At 43.0% G+C, this 22,348-nt stretch overlaps 1 protein-coding gene across 1 annotated transcript in view; it reads left to right on the forward strand.

The window, feature by feature from the left end:
• The window catches only part of LOC123036146 (piezo-type mechanosensitive ion channel component 2-like), a 58,326-nt gene that overhangs the window by 2,129 nt on the left and 33,849 nt on the right, over positions 1 to 22,348 (forward strand). The window contains exons 4-21 of the mRNA XM_044455163.1: positions 783 to 884; positions 1,808 to 1,850; positions 2,034 to 2,229; positions 4,362 to 4,557; positions 5,213 to 5,426; positions 6,695 to 6,857; positions 8,711 to 8,806; positions 9,022 to 9,136; positions 9,601 to 9,767; positions 10,067 to 10,330; positions 13,014 to 13,115; positions 13,738 to 13,849; positions 14,969 to 15,150; positions 16,037 to 16,185; positions 18,318 to 18,491; positions 20,068 to 20,100; positions 20,710 to 20,786; positions 21,823 to 21,986. Of these exons, the coding sequence (XP_044311098.1) occupies positions 783 to 884; positions 1,808 to 1,850; positions 2,034 to 2,229; positions 4,362 to 4,557; positions 5,213 to 5,426; positions 6,695 to 6,857; positions 8,711 to 8,806; positions 9,022 to 9,136; positions 9,601 to 9,767; positions 10,067 to 10,330; positions 13,014 to 13,115; positions 13,738 to 13,849; positions 14,969 to 15,150; positions 16,037 to 16,185; positions 18,318 to 18,491; positions 20,068 to 20,100; positions 20,710 to 20,786; positions 21,823 to 21,986 (2,549 nt within the window). The remainder of the gene's footprint in view (positions 1 to 782; positions 885 to 1,807; positions 1,851 to 2,033; positions 2,230 to 4,361; positions 4,558 to 5,212; positions 5,427 to 6,694; positions 6,858 to 8,710; positions 8,807 to 9,021; positions 9,137 to 9,600; positions 9,768 to 10,066; positions 10,331 to 13,013; positions 13,116 to 13,737; positions 13,850 to 14,968; positions 15,151 to 16,036; positions 16,186 to 18,317; positions 18,492 to 20,067; positions 20,101 to 20,709; positions 20,787 to 21,822; positions 21,987 to 22,348) is intronic.

The raw sequence follows: 22,348 nt of genomic DNA on the forward strand, positions 1-22,348 counted from the left end.
AAAAGTGTTAAATAAATACATAAATAAATAGACATAGTCTCCTGATTAAATCTGGATCCCACCTTAAGTCTAAATCTGTTCTTACAATGTCATGCTTTCGGCAGCCATATTAGGCAGAGTTTTTGCTCATTTTGCCCTGACAGTAGTTAGTGTGCAGCTCCTGGGTGGGAAAGGACAGACATCATGGTGAGAAAGTATGGAAGGGTATGAGAGCCAGCGTGGCGTAGTGGTTAAGAGCACAGGACTGGGACTCAGAGGATCCGGGTTCGAGTCCCCGCTCGGCCATGGAGCCAACTGGGTGACTTTGGGCCAGTCACAGACTCTCAGCCCAGCCTACCTCACAGGGTTGTTGTTGTGGGGATAAGATGGAGGAGGAGAATGATTTAAGCTGCCTTGAGCCCTTTGTAGGAAAAAGGCAGGATATAAATCGAAAAATAAATAAATAAATCGTAGATGTCAACATCTGAATCTCCTTCCATAAAATGTTGCAAATAAGGCCGAGTGTAGCAGCCTCAGGTGGAAGGACCAATGCTTTGGGATGTTTGTGTAAAGTTCAGTAATATATACACTCTATATTTTGCCTTTCATTAGCTGGATCCGCACACACACCTGCATACCTTTCCTCAAAAATACCAGGAAGAGCAGGGATGTGTTCTCTTATAGGTTTTTCCAGAAGAGAAAGTTTTCCGATTGCAGCCCTTTGCAACTCTCTCTGAGACCAAGGGCTGGAGGGCGGGCTTGCTAATGACCATTAAAATAAAGCCTATGATTTTGTTTTATAGGGTCCGGTGGGCAGCTGCTTAGAGCAGTCACCTATACCAGTTTCACCTTCCTTGTGGTGCAAGTGGCTTCTCAGATCGCTTTCAACTACCTGCTCCCCCATGGTAAAAGTGTTTCAATAGTAGCATCCAAGGCAGTAGTAAAAAGATGTTATCTCTATTAAAGCTAGATGAAAAAGTGTGATATTGCCAGGCTTAGAGGGTAGCAATGGGGGAGGGCCTTCTCAGTGGCAGCCCCCTAATTATGGAATGATCCCTCCACTGATGACCCCCTGATGTCAATACTATAATACTTTAGATTTAGTATTTAGATGGTCCTCTGTGCCAAGGCATTTAAAGGCATACAGGGATGTTTATGTGCCTGAGGAATACACTTCTGCTGTGCTTTACATGCCTGCCCTGTCTCATATGTAGCTGTATATTTTTAATTTGTTTTACATTCTTGCATTTTGGAAATGTTATATAGTGTTCTATGGTATTATCTGTTTTACGAACTGTTGTAAACAACCCAGAAAGGTTCAGTTATTGGGTGGTACAGTAATGAAAATCATCATCATCTAATAAATAAATACATGAAAGATATAAGCAACGATAACTGTTGCACTTTTAGGCAAGTCCCCAAACCCAGAAAAAGTTTTCCTTCTTTGCATTTTTCTAGGAGGTTCTAAACCACAAATATGATTCAAGCCAACAGCATGAAGTCCATCCAGCTTGCACAGTGGCTTGTAAGAAACATTTTTAGTTTGTGTCCAAGCCAGTTTTTTGGTGGATCGGACATACTTGACTTTGCATCTATTTCTTTGCTAGTTTCCAAATTTTACTCATTTCATATCTAGGGTTGTCAGTTTCTGATCTAAAACATTCTGATTCATGGGGAGGGAAAGAGGCTATTTATAGTTGCACTCATTTAAATTTTCCAGCAGAAGGAATTTTAAAAAGTTGAAATAAAAATTGAAACAAAGATAAACATTTCTAAATGAAAATGGTTGCTCAAGACACTGAGAATAGTCTGTATTCCTGTTTACCAGATTTCTTATGGAAGGACGTGCTCAACCATTTTGGTTTTCTAAGGTAAGATTTTTTTCCTGAATTATGTATTTCTTAAATAAATATTAAAATAAATATCACAAGAAGCTTGCCATGACTTAAGCAATGTTTCATGCACTCTAAGTGGGGCAGAACTATGGCAGTTTGCCCCACCTGCCTGTGAAACCATAAACTCGACCGGGTACTCATCCATCCTTTGTCCCACAGGTTTAACGGTCTTGATGCCGGGAACATCATACGACTTTTGGCTCCTGATGGAGGACTGTTTCTCACTGGTCTCACAATCACACGCCTTTGGGAAAGGATAACGAAACTTCACAACCAGAAAATCCAGCTTTATTCTGAAAGCCAAGATCGCTTCTCTGGTGATGACGAAGAAGAAGCTGAGGAGGAAGAGGAGATGGTAGTGATATAGACACGTGTTCTGTTCTTGGTCTTATGGCACTTCTACAAAGATTAGAATGTGCACTTTTCTTTTTCTGTCATAGAAGGAACAAGTACTCTGGATGCATTATCACCTAGTATGAGCCCCGGGGCCAGATTACTTTAAAGCCATGTCAAGTAGCTGTGTCTTTTTTCATTTTTAGTCTAGAGTAGATACAAAAGTCCAATCCAAATGTGGACTGAAGTAGGGGATGACTTACCTCAAACTGCACCTACTCGAGAGTTCATTCATTCATTCATTCATTCATTCATTTATTTAGAAAATTTCTATGCTGCCCCATTCGCCAAAGCCTCGGGGCGGCTCACAACATAAATAACTTCAATTAAAATAATATAGATTAACAGTATAAAATAAGTTGCCCTGGCCAAAGAATAAAATAAATAAATACTATTAACAGTTAAAACAGTTAAGACAAGGCTGTTATATACAGATTTTAAGCAATGTTTTGGCTCACAGATAAAAATATTTTTGAAGACTTTTTGTGAAGCATTTTATTCAGGACTCCCATGGATTTCTCTCTGGTGTGTCTTTTTGTGTTCAAAACACTCAGGTCACATCTAATATGGGCTGCAAACAATCAGGTGCTTTTGCCTTTCCTTGTCATTTCTTTTTCTGTTTAGGGGAAACACTATTTCACAATTTGACACCCATTGATAATGAGGATAAAGCCAGTCTAGATACCCCAGAGCTTGGTTCAAGACCAACATTTATAGGATGCCAAACTGGTAGAGAAAACACTTTTTTGCTTCTGCAAAAAGGTGGAATTCTCAGTACAGAAAGAGGATTCCTACATGCTTGTAGCTAACGTACATCAGCTTGTGCATCTGAGCCATTGCACAGCGTTTCCAAAAGTGGCTTTTCACTGACGGTGCAGCACATCAACACAATATGGCATATCGACACTATTCATTTATGTTGTTATCCTGATTTCCCCCTCATGGATCTTGGGGAATGTATTTTAGTAAGGTCATTTGAAAGTTCCCTGTTGGAACCTCCTAACTTCCCACACAGAACTATGGTTTTCTGGCAACTCCCCCCACCCAAACAATTTAATGTCAAGGAGACATTGTTTATGTGAACTCCCAAAAGACTTTTGACAAAGACTCCCGAGCAAAATTAGCAATCATGAAATAAGAGGGGAGGTCCACTTACGAATCAGTAACTGGTTGAAGAACAGAAAGAGGAGAGGATAAATGGTAATTTATCCCAACGGAAGGTTGTAAACTGTAGGTTTCCACTGTAGGGATTTATACCAGGACCAATCCGTTTCATTTTATTCTGAAACAATCTGGACATAGGAGTGAGCAGTGGAGTGGCCAAGTTTGTTGACAGCAACAAATTATTTAAGATGATTAAAACCAAGAAAACCTTATATTGGTGTAGTTTGTAACCTTAACATTTAAGCAGGCTCTGTTTTGGCATCAGCAGGCTATGCAGTCATACAGCTGGATTAGATACGTCTTAGAAGCAAGTCTAGCTAAATCCAATGTGGCGTAAGTGTGAACAGGACTACACCATCAGACATTCAAAGGGCACATTTGTACTCATGTTTAGAGAGAAAAAAACCTTGAAGTAATCACAAGGAAACTTAATGCTTAATATGACTAATTCCACTATGTTTCTTCTAAAGCCAGACAGATCTCAGTACACATACAATGAGAAACATATTAAACCTTGTTTAATGTTTAACTATGCAAAATAGTTAAACATTAGCTATTGTTTCTTTTGACCTTTTTCTAAACATCGCATGAGGTTAGAAATTTACATGCAGTGGTGTGTCAACATGCTCATAACAATATTTTTAAAAAGCTTTATCACTAATTATGATACTCAAATGTTCCACTGCCATTTCCTCTCCAATAGGGTCCTTATTCTTAATAACCTATTTGGGGAAGCAGCATATCTCCCTAATAACTTCTTGTAAACTGCCCAGAGAGGTTTGGCTGTGGGTGGAACAGAAATGAAATTAGCAGCAGCAGCAGCAGCATGGAGACAAAAGCGAAGCAGAACCTGCGATCATCATGCTGCCAACTTGGCTTTGCAGCTAATTTGGGGGTTTGATTCTTGTCTTACTGGTTCCATGTTCACAGGAATCTGAAGCAGAAACTGAAGATGGTACTGAGGATGAAGAAACGGATGGTTCTTTTGAGACAGACAGCCTGGGAAGGAGCCAATCAGACATCCTTCTGAAACTCACTTTGTTCCTGGAAGGATTGAAGATCCTTTGTGAAGGTGTATGCAGGGCTGCTGACCAGGTCATGGCTGTTCTTCTCTTAGGCATAGCAGGTAAAGGTGCTTTCAAGGACAGATTCGCACCTAGTGAGGGTCACCGGAAGGCAGGTCCTGGATCCAACCCTATGTATTTCTTGCATTAGGTTGTAGTCAGAGTAGTGCTTAACACCTTTCCAATTGTATCAGAGGAAGGAGGTGGAGTTTTACAATTCCCCTTTTACTTCCTGAAAATGAGGGCTGGAGGTCCTTCACAGCAGCTCAGAAGCCAGCACTGTGGGCATCATGGGAAAGCTGGAGTCCCTGCTGCTAGATCTAGGTGGCTTCCATGAACGGACATAACCGTTCCATTCACCGAATGGCCCATCTGAATCCAGCCTGGTGTTGACAACTTCTAGTGATGGCTTGCATGTGTGATTCCAAACTTGCACCCCGAACCCCTTCACCTGTAGTGTGACATGCCATAGTTAGGAGGTTGTGAGATGTGAATCAATATGCTTGATTCTATAGGCTGGACATGCACATGGTGGGCATGTTGTGAGCGGAGCCGGCTGGTGCCGGAGGTCAGACTAGATGGCCCAGGAGGCCCCTTCTGACTCGCTCTGTTTCTATGTTCTTATTCTGCCAACTGTATAAACTGGAGCTTATTTGGATGGACAGACACGATCAGCACATCAACCTGAACTTGTGTATTTGATTTTCTTATCCTTAGGTATAATCCTCCCTTCTGCAGCTTCTGCGGTTTATTTCTTAATCTTCCTGGGCTTGTGCTCCTGGTGGTCCTGCCATCGTCGGATCAGCCCAGATGCCTTCCACAGTTTGTACGTTTCGATTGCAATTTTCAGCGCAGGGCACTTGTTCGTCCTTTATCTGTACCAGCTGCCCTTCTTTCAGGATCTTGTTCCTCCTGAAGATATTCATGTCAGGTAAAGAGATCTTGCTACCAGTTAAGAGCAGGAGGATCATTCAACCCACACAGTGGATTCGAAATAAATAAAGGGTGCAGTTTTGTGTTTGCAAAATATTGGTGGTCTTATTCGGTATTTGTCAAAATGATACGGGGGTGGGTTGTGAATACAAGTGATCTGCAGCATGCAAAATACTTCTCAGAAGTTGAATTTGCTTTGTACTGGGGTTTGTTGTGGGGGTCCCTTCCCTTCCCTTCCCTTCCCTTCCCTTCCCTTCCCTTCCCCTCCCCTTCCTTTCCTGGAGATCTAGGAAACTGAAACAGGATGCATCAGGGCCATTCCCTCAAGAAAAGCCCTGCCAATGGTTCATGAAGCCAAGTCATATGCACCTTATGTTGTTTGCAGGGCAATCGTAAGCATGACAAAGCAATTTAATACTACTAGGCTGTGATTGGCATCACTGCACTGCTGACTCAGTCCCTTGGAATTTATGAAGGTCTGAGCTGACTCAGTTGAAACAAGCCACCGTACACACGGAGCGGTGTGGGAGGGCTCTATCCTTGAATCGACATGCTTTGTTTTCATGTAGTAAACTAGACTTGGTTTCATGCAGCATGTAGCTTGTAGGCAACTTTTTACTGGGGGGTATTTGAAAATGCCGTCCCTCACCAGCAGCCTGGGAGAATTCAACCAGAATAGTCTCCCAGTCGACTCACTGTCTAATTTGACACCACAGGTAGACCAGACTTCTGCAGAGACATGAATGCTATGCTTGGGCTGCCCGTCCGATGCTGGATTCACACATGCCAGCCAGCAAGTGATGCTGCAGTCACTGAATGTTGGTCATGCACATATAAACTGGCCCAAGGGGCTGCCATTTTTCCCTCTCCTTTTTCACAGAACAGGGTATCAAAACTCACTGTGAGGGCTGCATTCCATTTTGGAGAAGTTCTGGACAGTTCCACTCCACTGATGTGTGTGACCAAAGGCAAAGGGGTCAAAATAAAATAAAATGATATAAGCAGTGTGTTTTAGCTCAAAACTCTTAATGCGAGTGACAAGAGGGGCATTCAGACCTTTAAGAATGAAAAGAAGATTCCCAGAGGCAGGAAAGCACCGATCAACATTCAAGAGAAAGGGGGACGTGTGGGAAGAGGGTGTGGCTACCTGGGAAACCCCAGGGGTTCCAATTGGGACTCAAATCCAGGTGGGCTGGGTTCGATTCACCTCTACCATAGCAGAAGATGAAGTGCCGGCAATCAGTTCTCCTTTTCCTCCTTCTTCAGGGTCCTGGGCATAGTGCCACTTGTTAAGACCAACCGGACAGCACTCTGGAAGCTTCAAGTTCATCCTCAGCTAAACTGGCCAGTGGGCCTGAATCCTTTCGCTCTTTTGGCGCTGTACTGCACGCTGGTCGCACTACTCCAGCAGGGGGCACTGCTTGATAAGGTATGGGCTGCGTTAAAATACAGCTCACTAAACCGGAGACCTGGGATCCCCATCAAGAGCAATGCATAATCTATCTCTAGTTTGGCTGCAGGGCTGCAACTGACCCAACCTCTTATTTTCCATTGATCTGATTATTTGCAAAAATGCACAGAAACCGTAAGAAATGAGGGTGAGCAGAACTTCTATTATATTTGAAAACTATTCCTGCAGCTAGATGGTATCAACAGATGCATTTATTTTTCAAATTTTAAAAAATGGGAAAAAGCAGACAAAAGGGTGTATCAGGAGGAGGAGGCCCGTTGCAGAAGGATTCTTCACAAGGCTAAGGCTGATTATGAGCTGAGACGTGCCAAGAATATCAGGAGCAACAAAAAGGGCTTCTTCCAGCATGTAAGTGGAAGGGGAAGGGGAGACAGATGGTGGGACCACTTAATAAGGAGGAAGGGGATTTGGTGACTGATGTGAGGGAACAGGCACAGATGCGAAATGATCGTTTTGCCTCTGTGTTCTCCCCAAAGCAGGATGGGGGAGATCCTCATGGGGGATCAGATGAGGCTGGGGATGAGGGCCACAGATTAGAGTCATCCCCCCTAGAAGTCGAGGAGCTCCTCAGGGCACTGGACATGACAAAGGTGCCCAAGGGTACTTAGGGAGTTGGTGGGGGCACCCTCATGCCTGCTGGCCTCCATTTTTGAGGCCTCATGGAGAATGGGTGAGGTTGCAGAGGAGTGGAGGGTGGGATCAGTGGTCCCAGTTTACAAAACAGATAGTAGAGGGGACATGGGGAATTACAGACCAGTTAGCCTTATGTCCATTGTAGGAAAAATGATAGAAAGGCTAATAATAGCAAGAGATCTAGTAAACCTAGATAGGGAAGGGAGGTTGCGGCCATGCAACATGATTCTGTAAAAACAGGTCCTGCCAGACAAACCTTGTAGAATTCTATGATAAGGTTTTGAGGTGGCTAGATGGAGGGGATGCGGTTTACCTGGATTTCAGCAAGGGCTTTGACAAAAGTGCTGCATGATATCCTGGTTGAAAAATTGAGTTTTGGGATCGACCAATGCACTGTCCGATGGATTAGGGCATGCTTGATGGACCGAAAGCAGAGGGTAACTATTAGTGGGAAATCATCAGGATGGTCATCAGTGATGAGCGGGGTCCCCCAGGGCTCTGTCCTGGAACCGATTCTGTTCAATCTTTTCATCAATGACCTGGAAGATGGTGTGACAAGTCTGCTGATCAAATTCACAGATGATACTAAAACGGGGGCAGTGGCTGCAACTGAGGAGCAGGGACTCCGGATCCAAAAGGAGTTCAAGGATAGGCTGGACGTGCACATGGCGGGCATGTCGTGAGCGGAGTCGACTGGAGCCGGGGGTCAGACTAGATGGCCCGAGAGGCCCCTTCTGACTCGCTCTGCTTCTCTGTTTCTAACTTCACTGAGTTGGGGGGTTCTGACAGGAAATAATGATTTAAGAACTGCTCAGGGGGCTCTACACTCCTCACCCCTGAGTTCCTTTTGCTCCTTCAATTGGTGTTTTTGTCTCATGTTCGCTTCATATATTTTTTCAGAACTGAGTGTACATTCACAGAACTGCCCCAGCCGTCTTTATTTTGGTTTCAAATACCAACGAGAATCATTCTGAGTTGAGTCCAGTGCCCCCTCCTGGCTTCCTCAGCCCTCTCAGCACTCAGAATCCCCTCTGGAAGGGTGGGCAACCTGCCCAAGGAGATTTTCAGGTGGTACAGAAGGTTTCAGTGGGGAGGAGACAGCAAAGAAGTGCCGCTGGGTTTAACCCAATGTTATTTTGATGGATGTTCTCCTCCTTTTAAATTAATCTACCCTGTAGGAAAGCAAGGAAAAGGGCATCCAGATACAGGATGAAACATGCAGGGAAAGGAAGGTGGAAACGGATCTTTGGTTGATCATGAATGAAAATGGCAAGGTAAAATTCTGTTATGCAAACAGCTTCTTCATGCCCCATGGTTTATTTGTCTATTTGTTAGATTTATATCTTGCCCTTTCCTTTTTTTCAAGACACCAAAGTGGCTTACATAATTCCTCTCCTCCCTTGCCATGAGCTCTGACCACTTTTGGCCAGGGCCTGGACTCCATGAGGCTCCCTTTGAGAAGATAAGAGCTGCTCTCATTTTCACCCAGGTTGTTTCTGCTTCCCGTGGAAGCTCCCAAGATGTCCTCCTCTCACGATGTCAGAGTCAAAGTAGCTGCTGTATGGATGCTTGCACCAACGAAGGACACACCATTTCTTTATCAGGTATATTCTACTGCTTGGTGCATACAAGGGGTTTGTTTCAAAGTGTGAACATGGTACATGACAGGTTAGCGCCATGTGGGAATTTTGATTGCTGAGACATGGGGACCTGTCCTGCAGGAGCAACAGGTGGGCCTGTTGCTGTGGAATCTACAAAGAAGAGTCCCATGGCACTTTGAGCATGATCAAATCCATTAGGCCATGTGGCATAAGTGTATTCACACTCAACAGCCACAGATTTAATCTGGCTTACTCTTTCTTGGTCTGGAATCCATTTCAAAGACAGCAGAATGAAATTAAAAAAGGAGGGATTTGGACAATCCTCTGCCACAGGGTTGAAATATAGAAGAATATAACTCTTAATGAAGAATTGACTTTTTGCGTTTTGTAGCCACACATATGTACAAACAGAACGTATCATTCACTCAAGCCAGACACTGAGCACTTGGGTTTTTTTTGTTATTCAGCCATTGCTCCCAATTTAATGTCCCTTGCAGAGGAGACAACTTGCCCTGAAGATACAACAGAAATGGATGAAGAGCATTCTGCTGATGGGAAAAGGTCAAGTACATTTTTGGCATTGCTGCCATTTCTTATGAATCATAGCTACATCGGCCCATTGATTGCCGCACTGGTAAGTTACAGACTTGAACAGAACTCCCCTCTGTGTATTTTAGATCACCCCCTGCCTCCTTGCCCTGTTCTTTCTGGGTTGGGATATAAATATAAAGGCTATTAAACAATGGTGGGTTTTTTTAGGCTCCAGGATTGCTGCTCTTGATCTGGACCGCTTCTAAGAAGTGTTCCTCAATAGATATTTATTTTATAGTTTAGAGAGTATACATTTTCTGTTTTGAACTATGCAAGATTTGAAATGGCAGCAGTATTAAAATCGCTCTCTTTCTCTCTCTGTATATACATTCTCATTTGCAGGTTTGGAGCATCACTCACAACAGCTGGCTGACCTTCATTCTGCTGATTTGGTCTTGTATCATTTGGATGGTGCGCAACCGTCGTTTCTATGCTTTGCAGAGCTCACCATTCCTTGTAGGCTATGGGAATGCCCTGGTGGTCCTTAATTTCTTTGTCGGACTGAATGTTTCACAGGATGAATTGTTTCCCGGAGTTCCAACTTCATTACTTACTGACTTGGATTTGAAGCCTTATTCTCTGCCCTGTGTCCATCTGGGAGTCAAAGTGAGCATACCTCAGATGCAGTCTGAGCCCTGATTTAAGGCTGCGGTTCTGTCCTAAGCACACTTGCTAGGAAGTCCCTTGTAACACATTTGGATTTGCTCCTGAGTAATCATGCATAAGTTTGGCTGCAAGTGTGAGAACTTGTAACACAGAGATGCAGAAATGTCTGTCTGTCTGTCTGTCTGTCTGTCTGTCTGTCTGTCTATCATTAGTTCTAGACTACCATTAAGCATGGAATCTGGATTGCCTCACCCACTCAGCAACAAGCTTCCCTGCCCAGAGGAGAAATCAAAGGAGATTTTGAGGTCAGGTACAGAATCTCTCCAGGCTAGAGGTTCTGCATCCCTGTTGTAACACAGAGGATATTAAAAATAAAGCAAACAAATGAATAGCCCAGGAAGCCAGACCTCCCCCCACATGTGGGAAACATTTAGGATATTTTAAATGATAACTTAGACATGTCTTAGGAACCTGCTTAATGTTGAATCAAATTGTTGGTCTGTCTGCTCGTGCTGGTTGCAGCTCCCCAATGTCTTCAGATGTAGCCCAGCACCTTGGCTATGTGATACATAAACATGATCTACAGGGTCCTAGACAAGATTGGGATGCAGGTGGCGCAGTGGTTTAAACTGCTGTGCTGCTGGGCTGGGTGATCAAAAGGTTGCCAGTTCAAATCTGTACAACGGGGTGAGTTCCCGTTGCTCCGTCCCAGCTCCTGCCAACGTTGCAGTTCGAAAGCCTGCAAATGCAAGAAGATGAAAAGGTACCACTTCAGTGGGCAGGTAACAGCGTTCCGTGCACTTCGGTGTTTAGTCATGCCGGCCACATGACCATGGAGACGGTCTGCGGACAAGCGCTGGCTCCTTCAGCTAAGAAACAGAGATGAGCATCGCTCCCTAGAGTAGGACATGACTGGACTTAACGTCAAGGGGAAACCTTTACCTTTACCTTTACCTTTAGACAAGATTGGAATAATGAGCTGGAGCATTCCATCTTGCCCAATCAATGGAGTGCTTCACTATTATCTTTGCTATTCCAATTCAGGTTCTGCCTGATCTGAACATCAGGCAGATCTTCCTGACTGTCAAGAGCAGTAGGACAATGGAACCCATGGCCTGGGGAGGTGGTGGGCTCTTCCAGCGGAAGCATTCAAGGTGCAGCTGGAGAGCCATTGGAGATGGATGGTTTACCTGGAGTCCTGCACTGAGCAAGGGTTTGGACCCAATGGCCTTCTTGGCTCATTCCAGCTCTACTGTTCTATGATTCTATGTGATTCTATGGTCTATTTTTACAAGGGGTTATGGACCTCAGGCTATGCTTAATGAGGTAGACATTGCTTTTTTTGAGTATATACACACATTTTTGGATGTCGCAACATCTGTTTGATGAGGGCTTCATTAAGTTATTTATTTATTTATTAAAACATTTCTATGCCGCCCCTTGCCGAAGCCTCGGGGCGGCTTACAACACAATAAAATACAATAAAATACAAAAATAACAATATAAAGTTAACAATATAAAATAAATAACAATGTAAAAGAAGTCACCCTGGCCAGACGAGTTAGCCAATTGTTGGAGATGCAATGGTGCTAATGCTTCTCTTCATATATATTGACAATGACATTTTGGATAATAATTTGGATAAATCTTGTGATGGAAAAGTCTTTAATATTCAAGTATTACCTACCCACCTCTTGGAATTCAATACAAGGTCAGTGTAAATGGATTTTCAGTGTCCTTTTGGCAGCCAAAAGACTAATGTTATAACATTAGAAAGATAACTTGCTGACAGCAATAGCATTGTCAGTGAAGGAGGATTTAATTAAATTGTCAATTTTCTGAACAGGTGGCCTTCAAATAATGACATAATTTCTGAACAGAGAAATATACGGAAATGTGGATGCCTTTGTTGATGTCTACACACAATTGTTTTTAATAATGGTAGTACGTTCTGTTATATACTAACATATAAAGGTAAAGGTTTCCCCTTGACATTAAGTTCAGTCATGCCTGACTCTAGGGGGCGGTATTCATCTCCGTTTCCTGGCCGAGGGAGCCAGCGTGTGTTCATAGACCTTCTCCGTGGTCATGTGGCCAGCATGACTAAGCACCGAGGTGCACGGAACACTGTTACCTGCCCACCAAAGTGGTACCTTTTTATCTACTTGCATTTGCATGCTTTCGAACTGCAAGGTTGGCAGGAGCTGGGACGGAGCAACAGGAACGCAACCCGTTGTGCAGATTCGAACTGGCGACCTTTTGATCACCCAGCCCAGCAGCACAGTGGTTTAAACCACTGCGCCACCTGCAGTCCCATACTAACATATAGAGGGACATAACACCTTTTATGAGGATAAAGCACCTGCAAATACGAGGGACTGAAAGAGATTCCCTTGACACACCAACCATGTGGCTCTCCTTGTAAATCATTCGAAGCAACACTGAGTAAACATGTGGTCCTTTCCACACATGTTCTGGATCTGGGGTGGACAGAGCTCAGTGGCTGGGGGCTCCTGCTTCACATGTGGAAGGTCTCCGTTTCCATTCCCAGTATCTCCTGGTAAGGCAAGGGAAGGATCCTGCCTGGAACCTGGGAAAGCTGCTGCCAGTCTGTGCCAACATTATTGGGCTAGAGGGACCAGTGCTCTGACTTTATGCTCCTATGCCACTTCTTATATTGCAGGAATTCTCTGCAAGGCCTGAATGCAAGACCTTAACAGTGAGTTGGCGGCCTAAACTACTCAGCATTGGCTGTACGGACTGCCAGCCTTTCCTTGAGGCTGTGGTAGGGCAACTTTTATTCTGCTGAGGGCTGCATTCCCTCAGAGATCCGCCAAGGTCTACATGCTGGCACTGGGCAGAGACCAGAGTGGGAAGGGCACTTCTTTCACCCGTCTCATCCTGCCACCCAATTTTCTCTTTCTTTCCCTGTCTTTGTCCCAGCCAGTCGGTTGCTAGGATAGGGACAGACTGCTCTTTCAGTGTTGGAGTAATGTAGCGGGATTTTGAAACTGGACCATGGGCAGTTGCCCACCCCTGCTCTGGGGTTTCAGAAAGGAGTGTTTCCTAAACCTAGCTGAAGAGGATGGGTGTCAAATGTGGGACCTCCCACATGTAAAGTAAGTCACCTACCACTGGGTTAAAGCTCCTCTGACCGTCAAGACTCAATAGCTTTTCCTTATCCCATTCTTCTAAATATAGCTTTTCGAACATATCTCAAAACAGAATATCTTAGGCAGAATAATAATAAAAGATAGCTAAGGAATGTGTTGCTTAACTCTCAGAATTTATGATGAATTCTCTCTCCCTCTCCCTCCCTTTTTTTCTCTCTTTGTTATGCTCCACAAGATGTCAAGCGTGTGGATTAGTTATACTCCTCTCAGAATAATGATGTGATTTTATTGCAGATTTTATATCTCTTTACCTTCTGGCTTTTGCTGAAGCAGCATATGATAGAAAGACAAAGGAGAAGCAAAGAAAAGGAGGAATCACTCCGGGACGTGACTGTGGATGAGGCTGGTAAGGAGATTTAGTACTCAAGGGGCCTTTAAAAAGAAGGTGGGTTTGTTCAGTCTTGATATGGTACTTTCTCAAATCTGCCTGATCTTTGGGCATTTGGTGATGCAGATTTAGGGTGGCTACTTGCAAAGGAATATAAGCCTCCTTCAATTTTAGGAGGTGTGGGTTGCTTTACTCACACATTTTTCAAAGCCAGGTCTTCTGCACAATTCAGAATTGCCCCAGAGCTCCTTAGTACTTGGTACCTGGAGAAATGTTTGAAGCAAACAATGTGTCCTACACATGACATAGAAAAACAGATAATGCCATCCTGAGAAAGACCTGAAACTTCCTAATATCCTCTCCCCAGGGAGGTACGCCTGGCGCCAATGTTATATGCTTTTTGGCACCAGGTCAAGACCTTTTTATTCTTCTGTACCTTTAATGTTTGATTTTAACTATGTTTTTATGCTCAGTTTGTGGATCATTTGTATTATTTGGGTATCTATGTATTTATGGGATTTGAATTGTAAGCCATCCTGAGATACACTGGGTATTGGATGGGATAAAAAATACCCAAATAAATAAATAAAATAAAATAAAATAAAATAAAATAAAATAAAACAAAATTTCACTGAGCTCACTAGCAATTTCTGTTGGCTATTGCTATGCCAGAAAGTGGGAGAAAAGTTGTACAAACGTCTTTCAACCCACCCAGCCCTTCTAGCCAGGGGTCTTTGGGTTACCTGACTTCAGTGGTACATACCTTTAAGTGTTTATGGGATTGCAGTTTTACAAGTTTACTCAGAAGCAAGTCCCATTTTATTCAGTGGAGTTTACTCTGCTAACTGTGGACAGGATAGATTAGGATGCTGTGTTTTATTTTATTTATCTTATTGTTAAACCATCTTTTGGTAAGGGCTGGTCTAAAAGAGTTTTGAAATAGATAGATAGATAGATAGATAGATAGATAGATAGATAGATAGATAGGATTGTAGCCTTAAATGATAAGGTGACCAGCACCAAAGATGAATGAAAAAGGAAAGTGTTGTAATAAGGTTGGCTTATCTGAAAAGGTAGTTCTGGACTCCTGGCGCATGCTGAAGACGTTCCTGACTGATTTAACAAATCCTATTACAGAAATGGACAAACACCGGAACCTGCTTTGGAATATCCTTGCTTCTGTGTATAAAGGGATGCTAGTAAAATACTGGATTTACTTCTGCTCCATCATGTTCTTTATTGTCAGCTTCAGTGGCAAAGTGGTCCTGTACAAAATCCTCTACACGGTGCTTTTTCTGCTCTGCGTGGCTTTGTACCAGGTGAGCAAGCCTAGAATCTGCCGCCCCCATAAGTCTGCCCTTTTCTTCCACAACCACCACAGCAACTTCTGTGTCTTTGTCACGAGGCTGTTTTCTGTCCAGTGAAGAAAAGCAGTGTCTGGCCAAGTCACAGCTAGGGAGAAATGAATCTGTCCATCTCCGTGTCTCTCTGTTCCCCATTTTCTAATTTTTAACTTATCTCATCCCCTTTCCATGTCAATCTGCATCTTTAGAGGAAGTTTGCATAACAGGCACATGCATCTTCATGCGCATTTCTACCAACATGTGCGTTGCACGACCTATCTGCACATTCTTGCAAGCAACTTTGCCTAGCATAATGCAGTGTTTTCAATGTGAGCGCTCCCCTCTCTTTGGATGCTTCTCTAGCTTTGCTCAGTTCCATTGAGTGGAATATCAGCAGCCTGCTTTTGCTTGCCGAAGCAGATTGGCAGGGGACAAGCTTGCAAAAGTTGGCAGAGAGGGCTAGAGAAGGAAGGCATGGAAAAAGGGGAGTGGGAGAGGCAGCAGAGTGAAAAAGTAGTTTGTGGCAGTCTGGAGTGCTTTCTAGACCCCTCTCCCCAAAACACTCAGGTCTGCACAAACGATTTGCAATTTCTAAAAGGGAATAGAAGAGATGGGATGGGTCCATCATACCTTCTCTAATCATTTATATTTTCGACTGATTTAGCTACAATGTTGTAAGATATATTATAGTCCCTTAGTGCCATGTTTTATTCTCGAAATAATAGCAGAGGAATTGTGAATACTTGGAAGGTACAATTGACTTACCCTGCCCATATCTCATGCACAAATTCACCTCTAAAATGTCTGTCAGCTTCTTTCTGGAACCAGTACTAAGGCATGGATCCAAATCTTTTGGTTTCAGGTTCATTATGAGATGTGGCGACGAACTCTGAAGGTGTTTTGGCTCACTGTCGTTACTTATTCAATGGTGGTACTCATTGCTATCTATACCTATCAGTTTGAAATGGTCTCTTCATTCTATCTAAACACCTTGAAAATATCTGAGGAGAGGTAAGAGCTTATGAGCTTTATGCTGGATTTAAAATGTGCTAATTTCAGACTCTACTTTGGAAAGTTTTACTGCAAGTTCTAAATCCCATTGTATAGCAGCAAATATAGCTCTTGTTATTGATATTAAAATATAGGCTTCTGTAGTGCAGTAACTTAGCTGTATGTAATATTCTTCTCTGGAGTTCTTTGCCTGTTATAAAGTGTTGCCCTGTGTTGGTTGAGTCAGTCTTCAAGCTGTTTCTCCGTAGGGTTGGTCAACTGACCTTGGTTCAGCTATTGCCTTATCAGCTCCCAAAATAGAATTTCTTCCACTAAAGGTAGAAATTCTTTTCAACTGGGTCTTCTGTAGTGCGTGTATACTTTTACAATATACTGTTGACATACACAAAAATTTTGCCTCCATGGATCCGGGATCATAGGCCATGCCTTTAAAATATAATGAATAATATATTCATTATATAGTATGAATGGATATGTAGTGAAAGTCTTCAATAAGACTTTCCCTATTGAATGTTATTTATGTGTGGCATGCATTGCTATGTGCCTCTTGTGAATATCTGTGTTTAAAATTCCATGGGGTTTGGATTGGAATTTTTGTAGATGTTGTAAGTAGAAGGTAAAAAGCAAGTGAGCAGATGGATTGTGGAAATGAAAGAAAAAATGAGGCAAAGATGCAGAAAGGAAGAAAACCCTTTTATGTGTTGAGGAGGTTTCTGGAAAGTAGTGGAACTTGGTTGGTTTTTTTCTCTCCCCCTGTTGAACTTGCAACTGTTTGGAATGTGAGGCTTGAGTGAAAAGCAAAAAGACTTTTATTTTTCTGAATGTTGTGTGTATGCCATGTGAGAATGAGTATGTATTGGACAGGAATTCCGTAATTCAGGGGGTGCATGGTGCTTGGTATGTGAGAGAATTTTAAGCGTTTTGGTAAATGGTGATTTGGTACTTCTTCTACTGGAAAAAATATGGGAAGGAATGTGTACCTTTTGAAGCAAAGATGAGAAAAAAAAAAAGAGGAATAGTCTACCTTGCTAAGAGCACTCCCATTATTGCTAAGAGCACTCCCCAAAGAGGTCCGCCTGGCACTGTCGCTACTGGTTTTTCGGCACCAGGTAAAGACCTTTTTATTTAAATATCATTTCAATTGTTAAAACATATGATCTGGCCTGGGCAACTTCTTCTTCCTTCTCTTTCTCATCCTATATTTTTATTTTATACTGATAATTTTAATTTTGTATTTGTAAATCAATGTAATTTTTGTATTTTTATAGTTAATGGTAATTTATTATGTACTATTGTATTTCAATGTATTTTATCATGTTGTAAGCCGCCCCGAGGTTTCGGCAAGGGGCGGCATAGAAATGTTATAATAATAATAATAATAATAATAATAATAATAATAATAATAGAGCAATAGTCCAATCCCTAATGAATAACCAAGGTATTGAAGCTTGCAAAGACTCAGTTCGCACATGATTCATTTAAGTCATGGGTTGTTGATATTTGTTAATGTGTAAACCCAGCCATGGTAACACCCATAGTTTGTTAACGATAAGCAATGCATAAAGAAAACCCATGCTTTCTTGTTGGGTTGTGAACTCTGAGTTATTTAAACCATGGGATGTCATTATCGCAAAATCCGGAACTGTGGGTTGTTCATGGTTTGCTTTGCCAAGTGACAGAAACAGTGGGCAAGAGGGGTACAGAACAGCAGCTCCTCTGCATGCCAGTCCTACAGCACCACGGAGATTTGGAACAATGGGAAGGAGCAGGAGAAGAGAAAGGGAACAATCAACACAACCCATGAATTAAACAAACAAACAAACAAACCATGATTTGTTCTAGCATCCACCAGACAAACACTAGGTATGACAACAAATTATGGGTTAATGATAGTTTAAGGAAACCTTGGGCTGGCATTTGGATGAATCTGGCCAAAGGATGCCTAAATGTTTTTCTTATGAAGGAGGGAGGCTGCTTTTCCTGTGTCTTCCCTAGTAAATGGCTTGTTTAATCCTTTGTTTCACTGAAGAATGGCGCTTGTATTGGATATACTTCAGGACCTATGAAATGAATTTACTCTTCCTTCCCCTCAGGCTGATCTGTGCATATCTTTCTTTTTCTTCACTTGACAGGTTAAAAGATGTGGGCCTTGAGCGATTCAACACTTTGGAGTTGTTTGCCAGGATTCTGCTTCCGGGTGCCTTTCTTCTGGCTTGCATCCTTCAGCTGCATTACTTTCACAATGATTTCCTCAGGATCACAGATCTGACCAGTGTTTCAATCAGACCAGTTTCTTCATCTGGCAGGTATTATGCACAGCCTGATGAGCTTGTGTTCTGCAACAAGAAATGTGTGTGTGTGACTGTGAAAATGTTGCTCTCACTGAGAGATCAGTATGTTTTGAAATCATGTGTTGTTTGTGATGCATGAATGGTGCATGCATTTCCTTCGCTGTATAGCCTTTCAGATCATAATAACTAGAATTTCCCCTTTTTTCAAAGGAACTGTTTATAGAACAGTTCATTGTTGCATAACTTTCTCAGAATGGAGGTTTGTGTCAAGTATTCAAGTCAAGGTATTGAAGAGAAAAATACGAGGATGGGAATGGTTATTTGAAACCGTTAAATGAAGGAAAGCAGGAATATGACATACAAGTATATAAGACATGAACTGCTGTGAGAATGATGCCTTTAATGGGAGCCATATGCATGTTGGAACAAAACAAAACAAGATGCTAAGAATTGTATATCTTTCTGTCTAAACATGCATAGGATTGCACCCTTAAGTCTCTCTCTCTCTCTCACACACACATACAAACACACCCCTTAAAAGAAAATTACTGTTCAGTAGCATTCTGTTTACTGTAGCTGAAATAAGACAAGCAGTAAGATATATGTTCTTTTTCTCTCCAGGGATAGGAAAATGGAGACTTGGGTGTACTCTCTGGCTAATGCGTGAGTAGGCTTTCTTGCAGCATTGTGGAAAGGATCGATTGGAAAATCCTTTCTCTCTCTGCAGTTTTGCAGATGAAAATTCCCCTCCTCCCCAGAACCAATTTGGCCTGTTAGGGAAAATGTATGTACCATGGCTGAGCCATTAGCATTTCTGGACCATTTCTCCAAATTATGTACTACTCCTGTTTTGTAGTGTTCCATGCCCCAGCTTTCATCACCTAGCATTGTTTTACAAAACCATGGCTATAGCAAGAAAAATGCAGCTTTCATCATGCAGATCCAGACAGGGCATTGTTAGCATTGTTAGCCGCTCAGATGCAGAAGTCCTGACAAGGGCTGCCCAGGGAGATTCCAATCTGTGGAGCGATTGGAAGTCCTGGTTGGAATGATGGTCATTTTCTCATCGACGTACTCAGTGGCATTCTGTACAGTGAGCAATGCTCCAATTAGACTAAAGCTGCCCATAGCAAGAATATGATTTGGTTGCTTTCTAGAGCTGAACTCATATCCTATTTAAAACCCAGATCAAACTGGATATGTCGAAGGTACAAAATCCAGAAAGGCAGTTTATTGTTAAAATATGATACACCTGGGAATGCACCTCCAGCATATTGTTAGATTTTATAAAGTTGCAGTTCTAAAGCTGTTTACCAGGGACTAAGTCACCCTGAGTTCCATGGGGCTGACTATTGAGTAGATAGACAGAAGGCTCTGCTTTAATTCACACTGAGGAATAGCTCAACCTTGACTGTGGCTAAATGGTAGAACACCTCCTCTGGATGCAGAACTCCCCATTCAGTCCTTTGCAGTGCCAGTAAATGGTCCAGGGAGTGGATGTTGGGAAGATTCCCTTCCTCAGTCTTTTCAAGGCTTCCACATGTGCAGAACTATTCCTGATGCTGTGTTTCTTTTTCTTTAACATTCTCAGGGTAAAAGAAACCATCCTGGCCATGAAGAATAGGTAAGCGAGAAACAGAACATATGAAGTTTGAAGATGTTTGACTTTAAAACAAATTGTAATATTTGACTAACAACCGCAAAGTCTAATCTCTATTCTCCCCTGTAAATTTATTTTTTAAATGCCTTAAAAGCCTTCTGCATTTTAAGAGCCGGAGGCTAGCATCCCCATGCTGTCCTTAACCGAGGGGCTAGTGGGTAGGTCTGGATGAAACGAGAAGCAAGTGCTGAGAATTTACCCACAGGCTTTCTATTGCATTCAGTATCTGAGCTGCGGTGGAATCATGCTGTAGCTTGTCATTACGCGTGATCCTGGTGACAAGCCACCCACAACCCTAAGAGAGCCCGTGGGCTGTCAAGCACCTCAACAACCCATCCTCAGCAGGAGCACACATAACAAGCAACAGTGGCTCCCTGCATGGCTCCAATAGTCAGAATGGCAGCCCCTGCCATTAGGAAAAGCCCCATGGGAAAATTCCTGCACTGCGGCTGTTTGTCATATGCAAACCTGGTCCTGAACCTGAGTACTGTGGGACTTTCCCAATGACTGAAATAAAGCCTCACTGGCTATGTCAGGATCGAAGCTGTTAACTCTGATCTGCCTCTTCAACAGGTTGGCTGCAAAACAGCTACAGGATGGATTGGACCCATCTGACGACACTGTAAGAAAGGGCCAACAGGAGAATCTGGGTAATTGCACGCATTTTTCTCCTGCCTTGAAGCTATAAGGAAGCAAGGAAGCAAGCCTTGCATTACGATAAATGCTGCTTTCATGGTGCACAAGAACAGAAATCTGTTCCTGGAAATCTTCTCTGAATTGGCCCTAGTACTGTTAAAGTCTGTTAAGAATGCTGTCCCCAGGTTTGCGAAGCCATGGGCAAAATGTCCCCTGGGAGTTCTCCTTCCCCCATAGAGGTCCCCCCTACAACCTACTACTGCCACCACTGGTAGGTTGCAGCAGCAACAGCACTGGGTGGTTGGCCTAGCTGCCATACATTTCCCACAATGCCCTGGAATGACAAAATGTCCATAGCGCTGTGGGAAATTAAAATGGTGACTGGATCCAGTCCCCAGAGCTTCTTGGAATGCCCGGCCGGAAAGCAAAACTGAAGTGGAGGGGTGATGGGGGACTCTCCTTGGGCCCTGGTGGGTCCTGAGGATGCTAGGTGTTGATGGCTGGGTATGAAAGTAGAACTCTTATAGTGCTCTATTCTGTCCCAGAGGTGGAACATCCTCCCTCCCAGTCCAAAAAGCACACGTCACTCCATCCTATAAGGATGGTAAAAGTTTATCCATAACGCTGTGCTCTATCAGAGGAATGGCTTTGCTTGCTCTCTTCTGTTAGAAGTAAATCCCGTTGTGTTCACAAGCAATTTTGTGTCCTTTGCACAACCTACTTTGTCATCAGTACCACTTAGTACTGGTAGTAAGTATTTAGCAAATGGGGACTGTGAACGAATCAATGGAGAGATTTAAACAGTTGAAAAGTGATTCCCTTCCTTCTGAAAGCTGTCATTGTGTGAGGAAGAATATAGACCTCTAAAACACAATTCTTAGCACCACCAAAGCAGGGGCAAGTTCTCTGTAGGAAGCCTTACTTCTCTTTGCTGTGCTACTCTTTCCTCCCTCTCTCTGGTAAATTCCATGAGGAAGACTTTTGGCAAATTCCTGTTCCGGCTTCTCCTGCTCTGATTTTGCACTGAAATCAATTGCTCCATTTTCATAGCGGAAAAAATGAGTGAATGGCAAGAGCTGGTTGATGGCTTGGCGCCTCGTCTCCTGGAGTTTCTGACCGTGGTTCGGACAACGCAGGCATTTGCATGGAGATTTCTGGAGCTGCACATTCTTAAGATTATATCTGCTTGGAGTATCTGGGTCACTGTTCAGGAGGTCAGTAAACAGCTATCCTGCCCAATCAAGGCAGAGTCCACAGGGAGAACCAAGAAGCCGGGCAAGAATCCAGGCAAGGAGGTTGACCATGAACAGCTTTCAGGAGTTTAAAAAAGGGAAATCAGGTTGCTCATATGCCTCCAAAAGCAGCAGACCAAGATATTGCTCCAGTAAAGGTGTGGAGGCACTGGGGAGCTAGACAAGTTCCAGGTAGGTCAAACTATAGGGGAAGGTATTGGTACTTAAAGGGTGCATTCTTGATTCTTTAGGTGCTGGCTCTCTTGCTGGGGTACCCACTTTTCATGAAAAAACCCAAAGTGGTTAATAATGTTAAATTAAAACAATAATTAAGGGCACAATCC

This window comes from Varanus komodoensis, unplaced genomic scaffold (assembly GCF_004798865.1).
Source record: "Varanus komodoensis strain SLA01 unplaced genomic scaffold, ASM479886v1 scaffold8, whole genome shotgun sequence".
NCBI classification, from domain to species: Eukaryota; Metazoa; Chordata; class Lepidosauria; order Squamata; family Varanidae; genus Varanus; species Varanus komodoensis.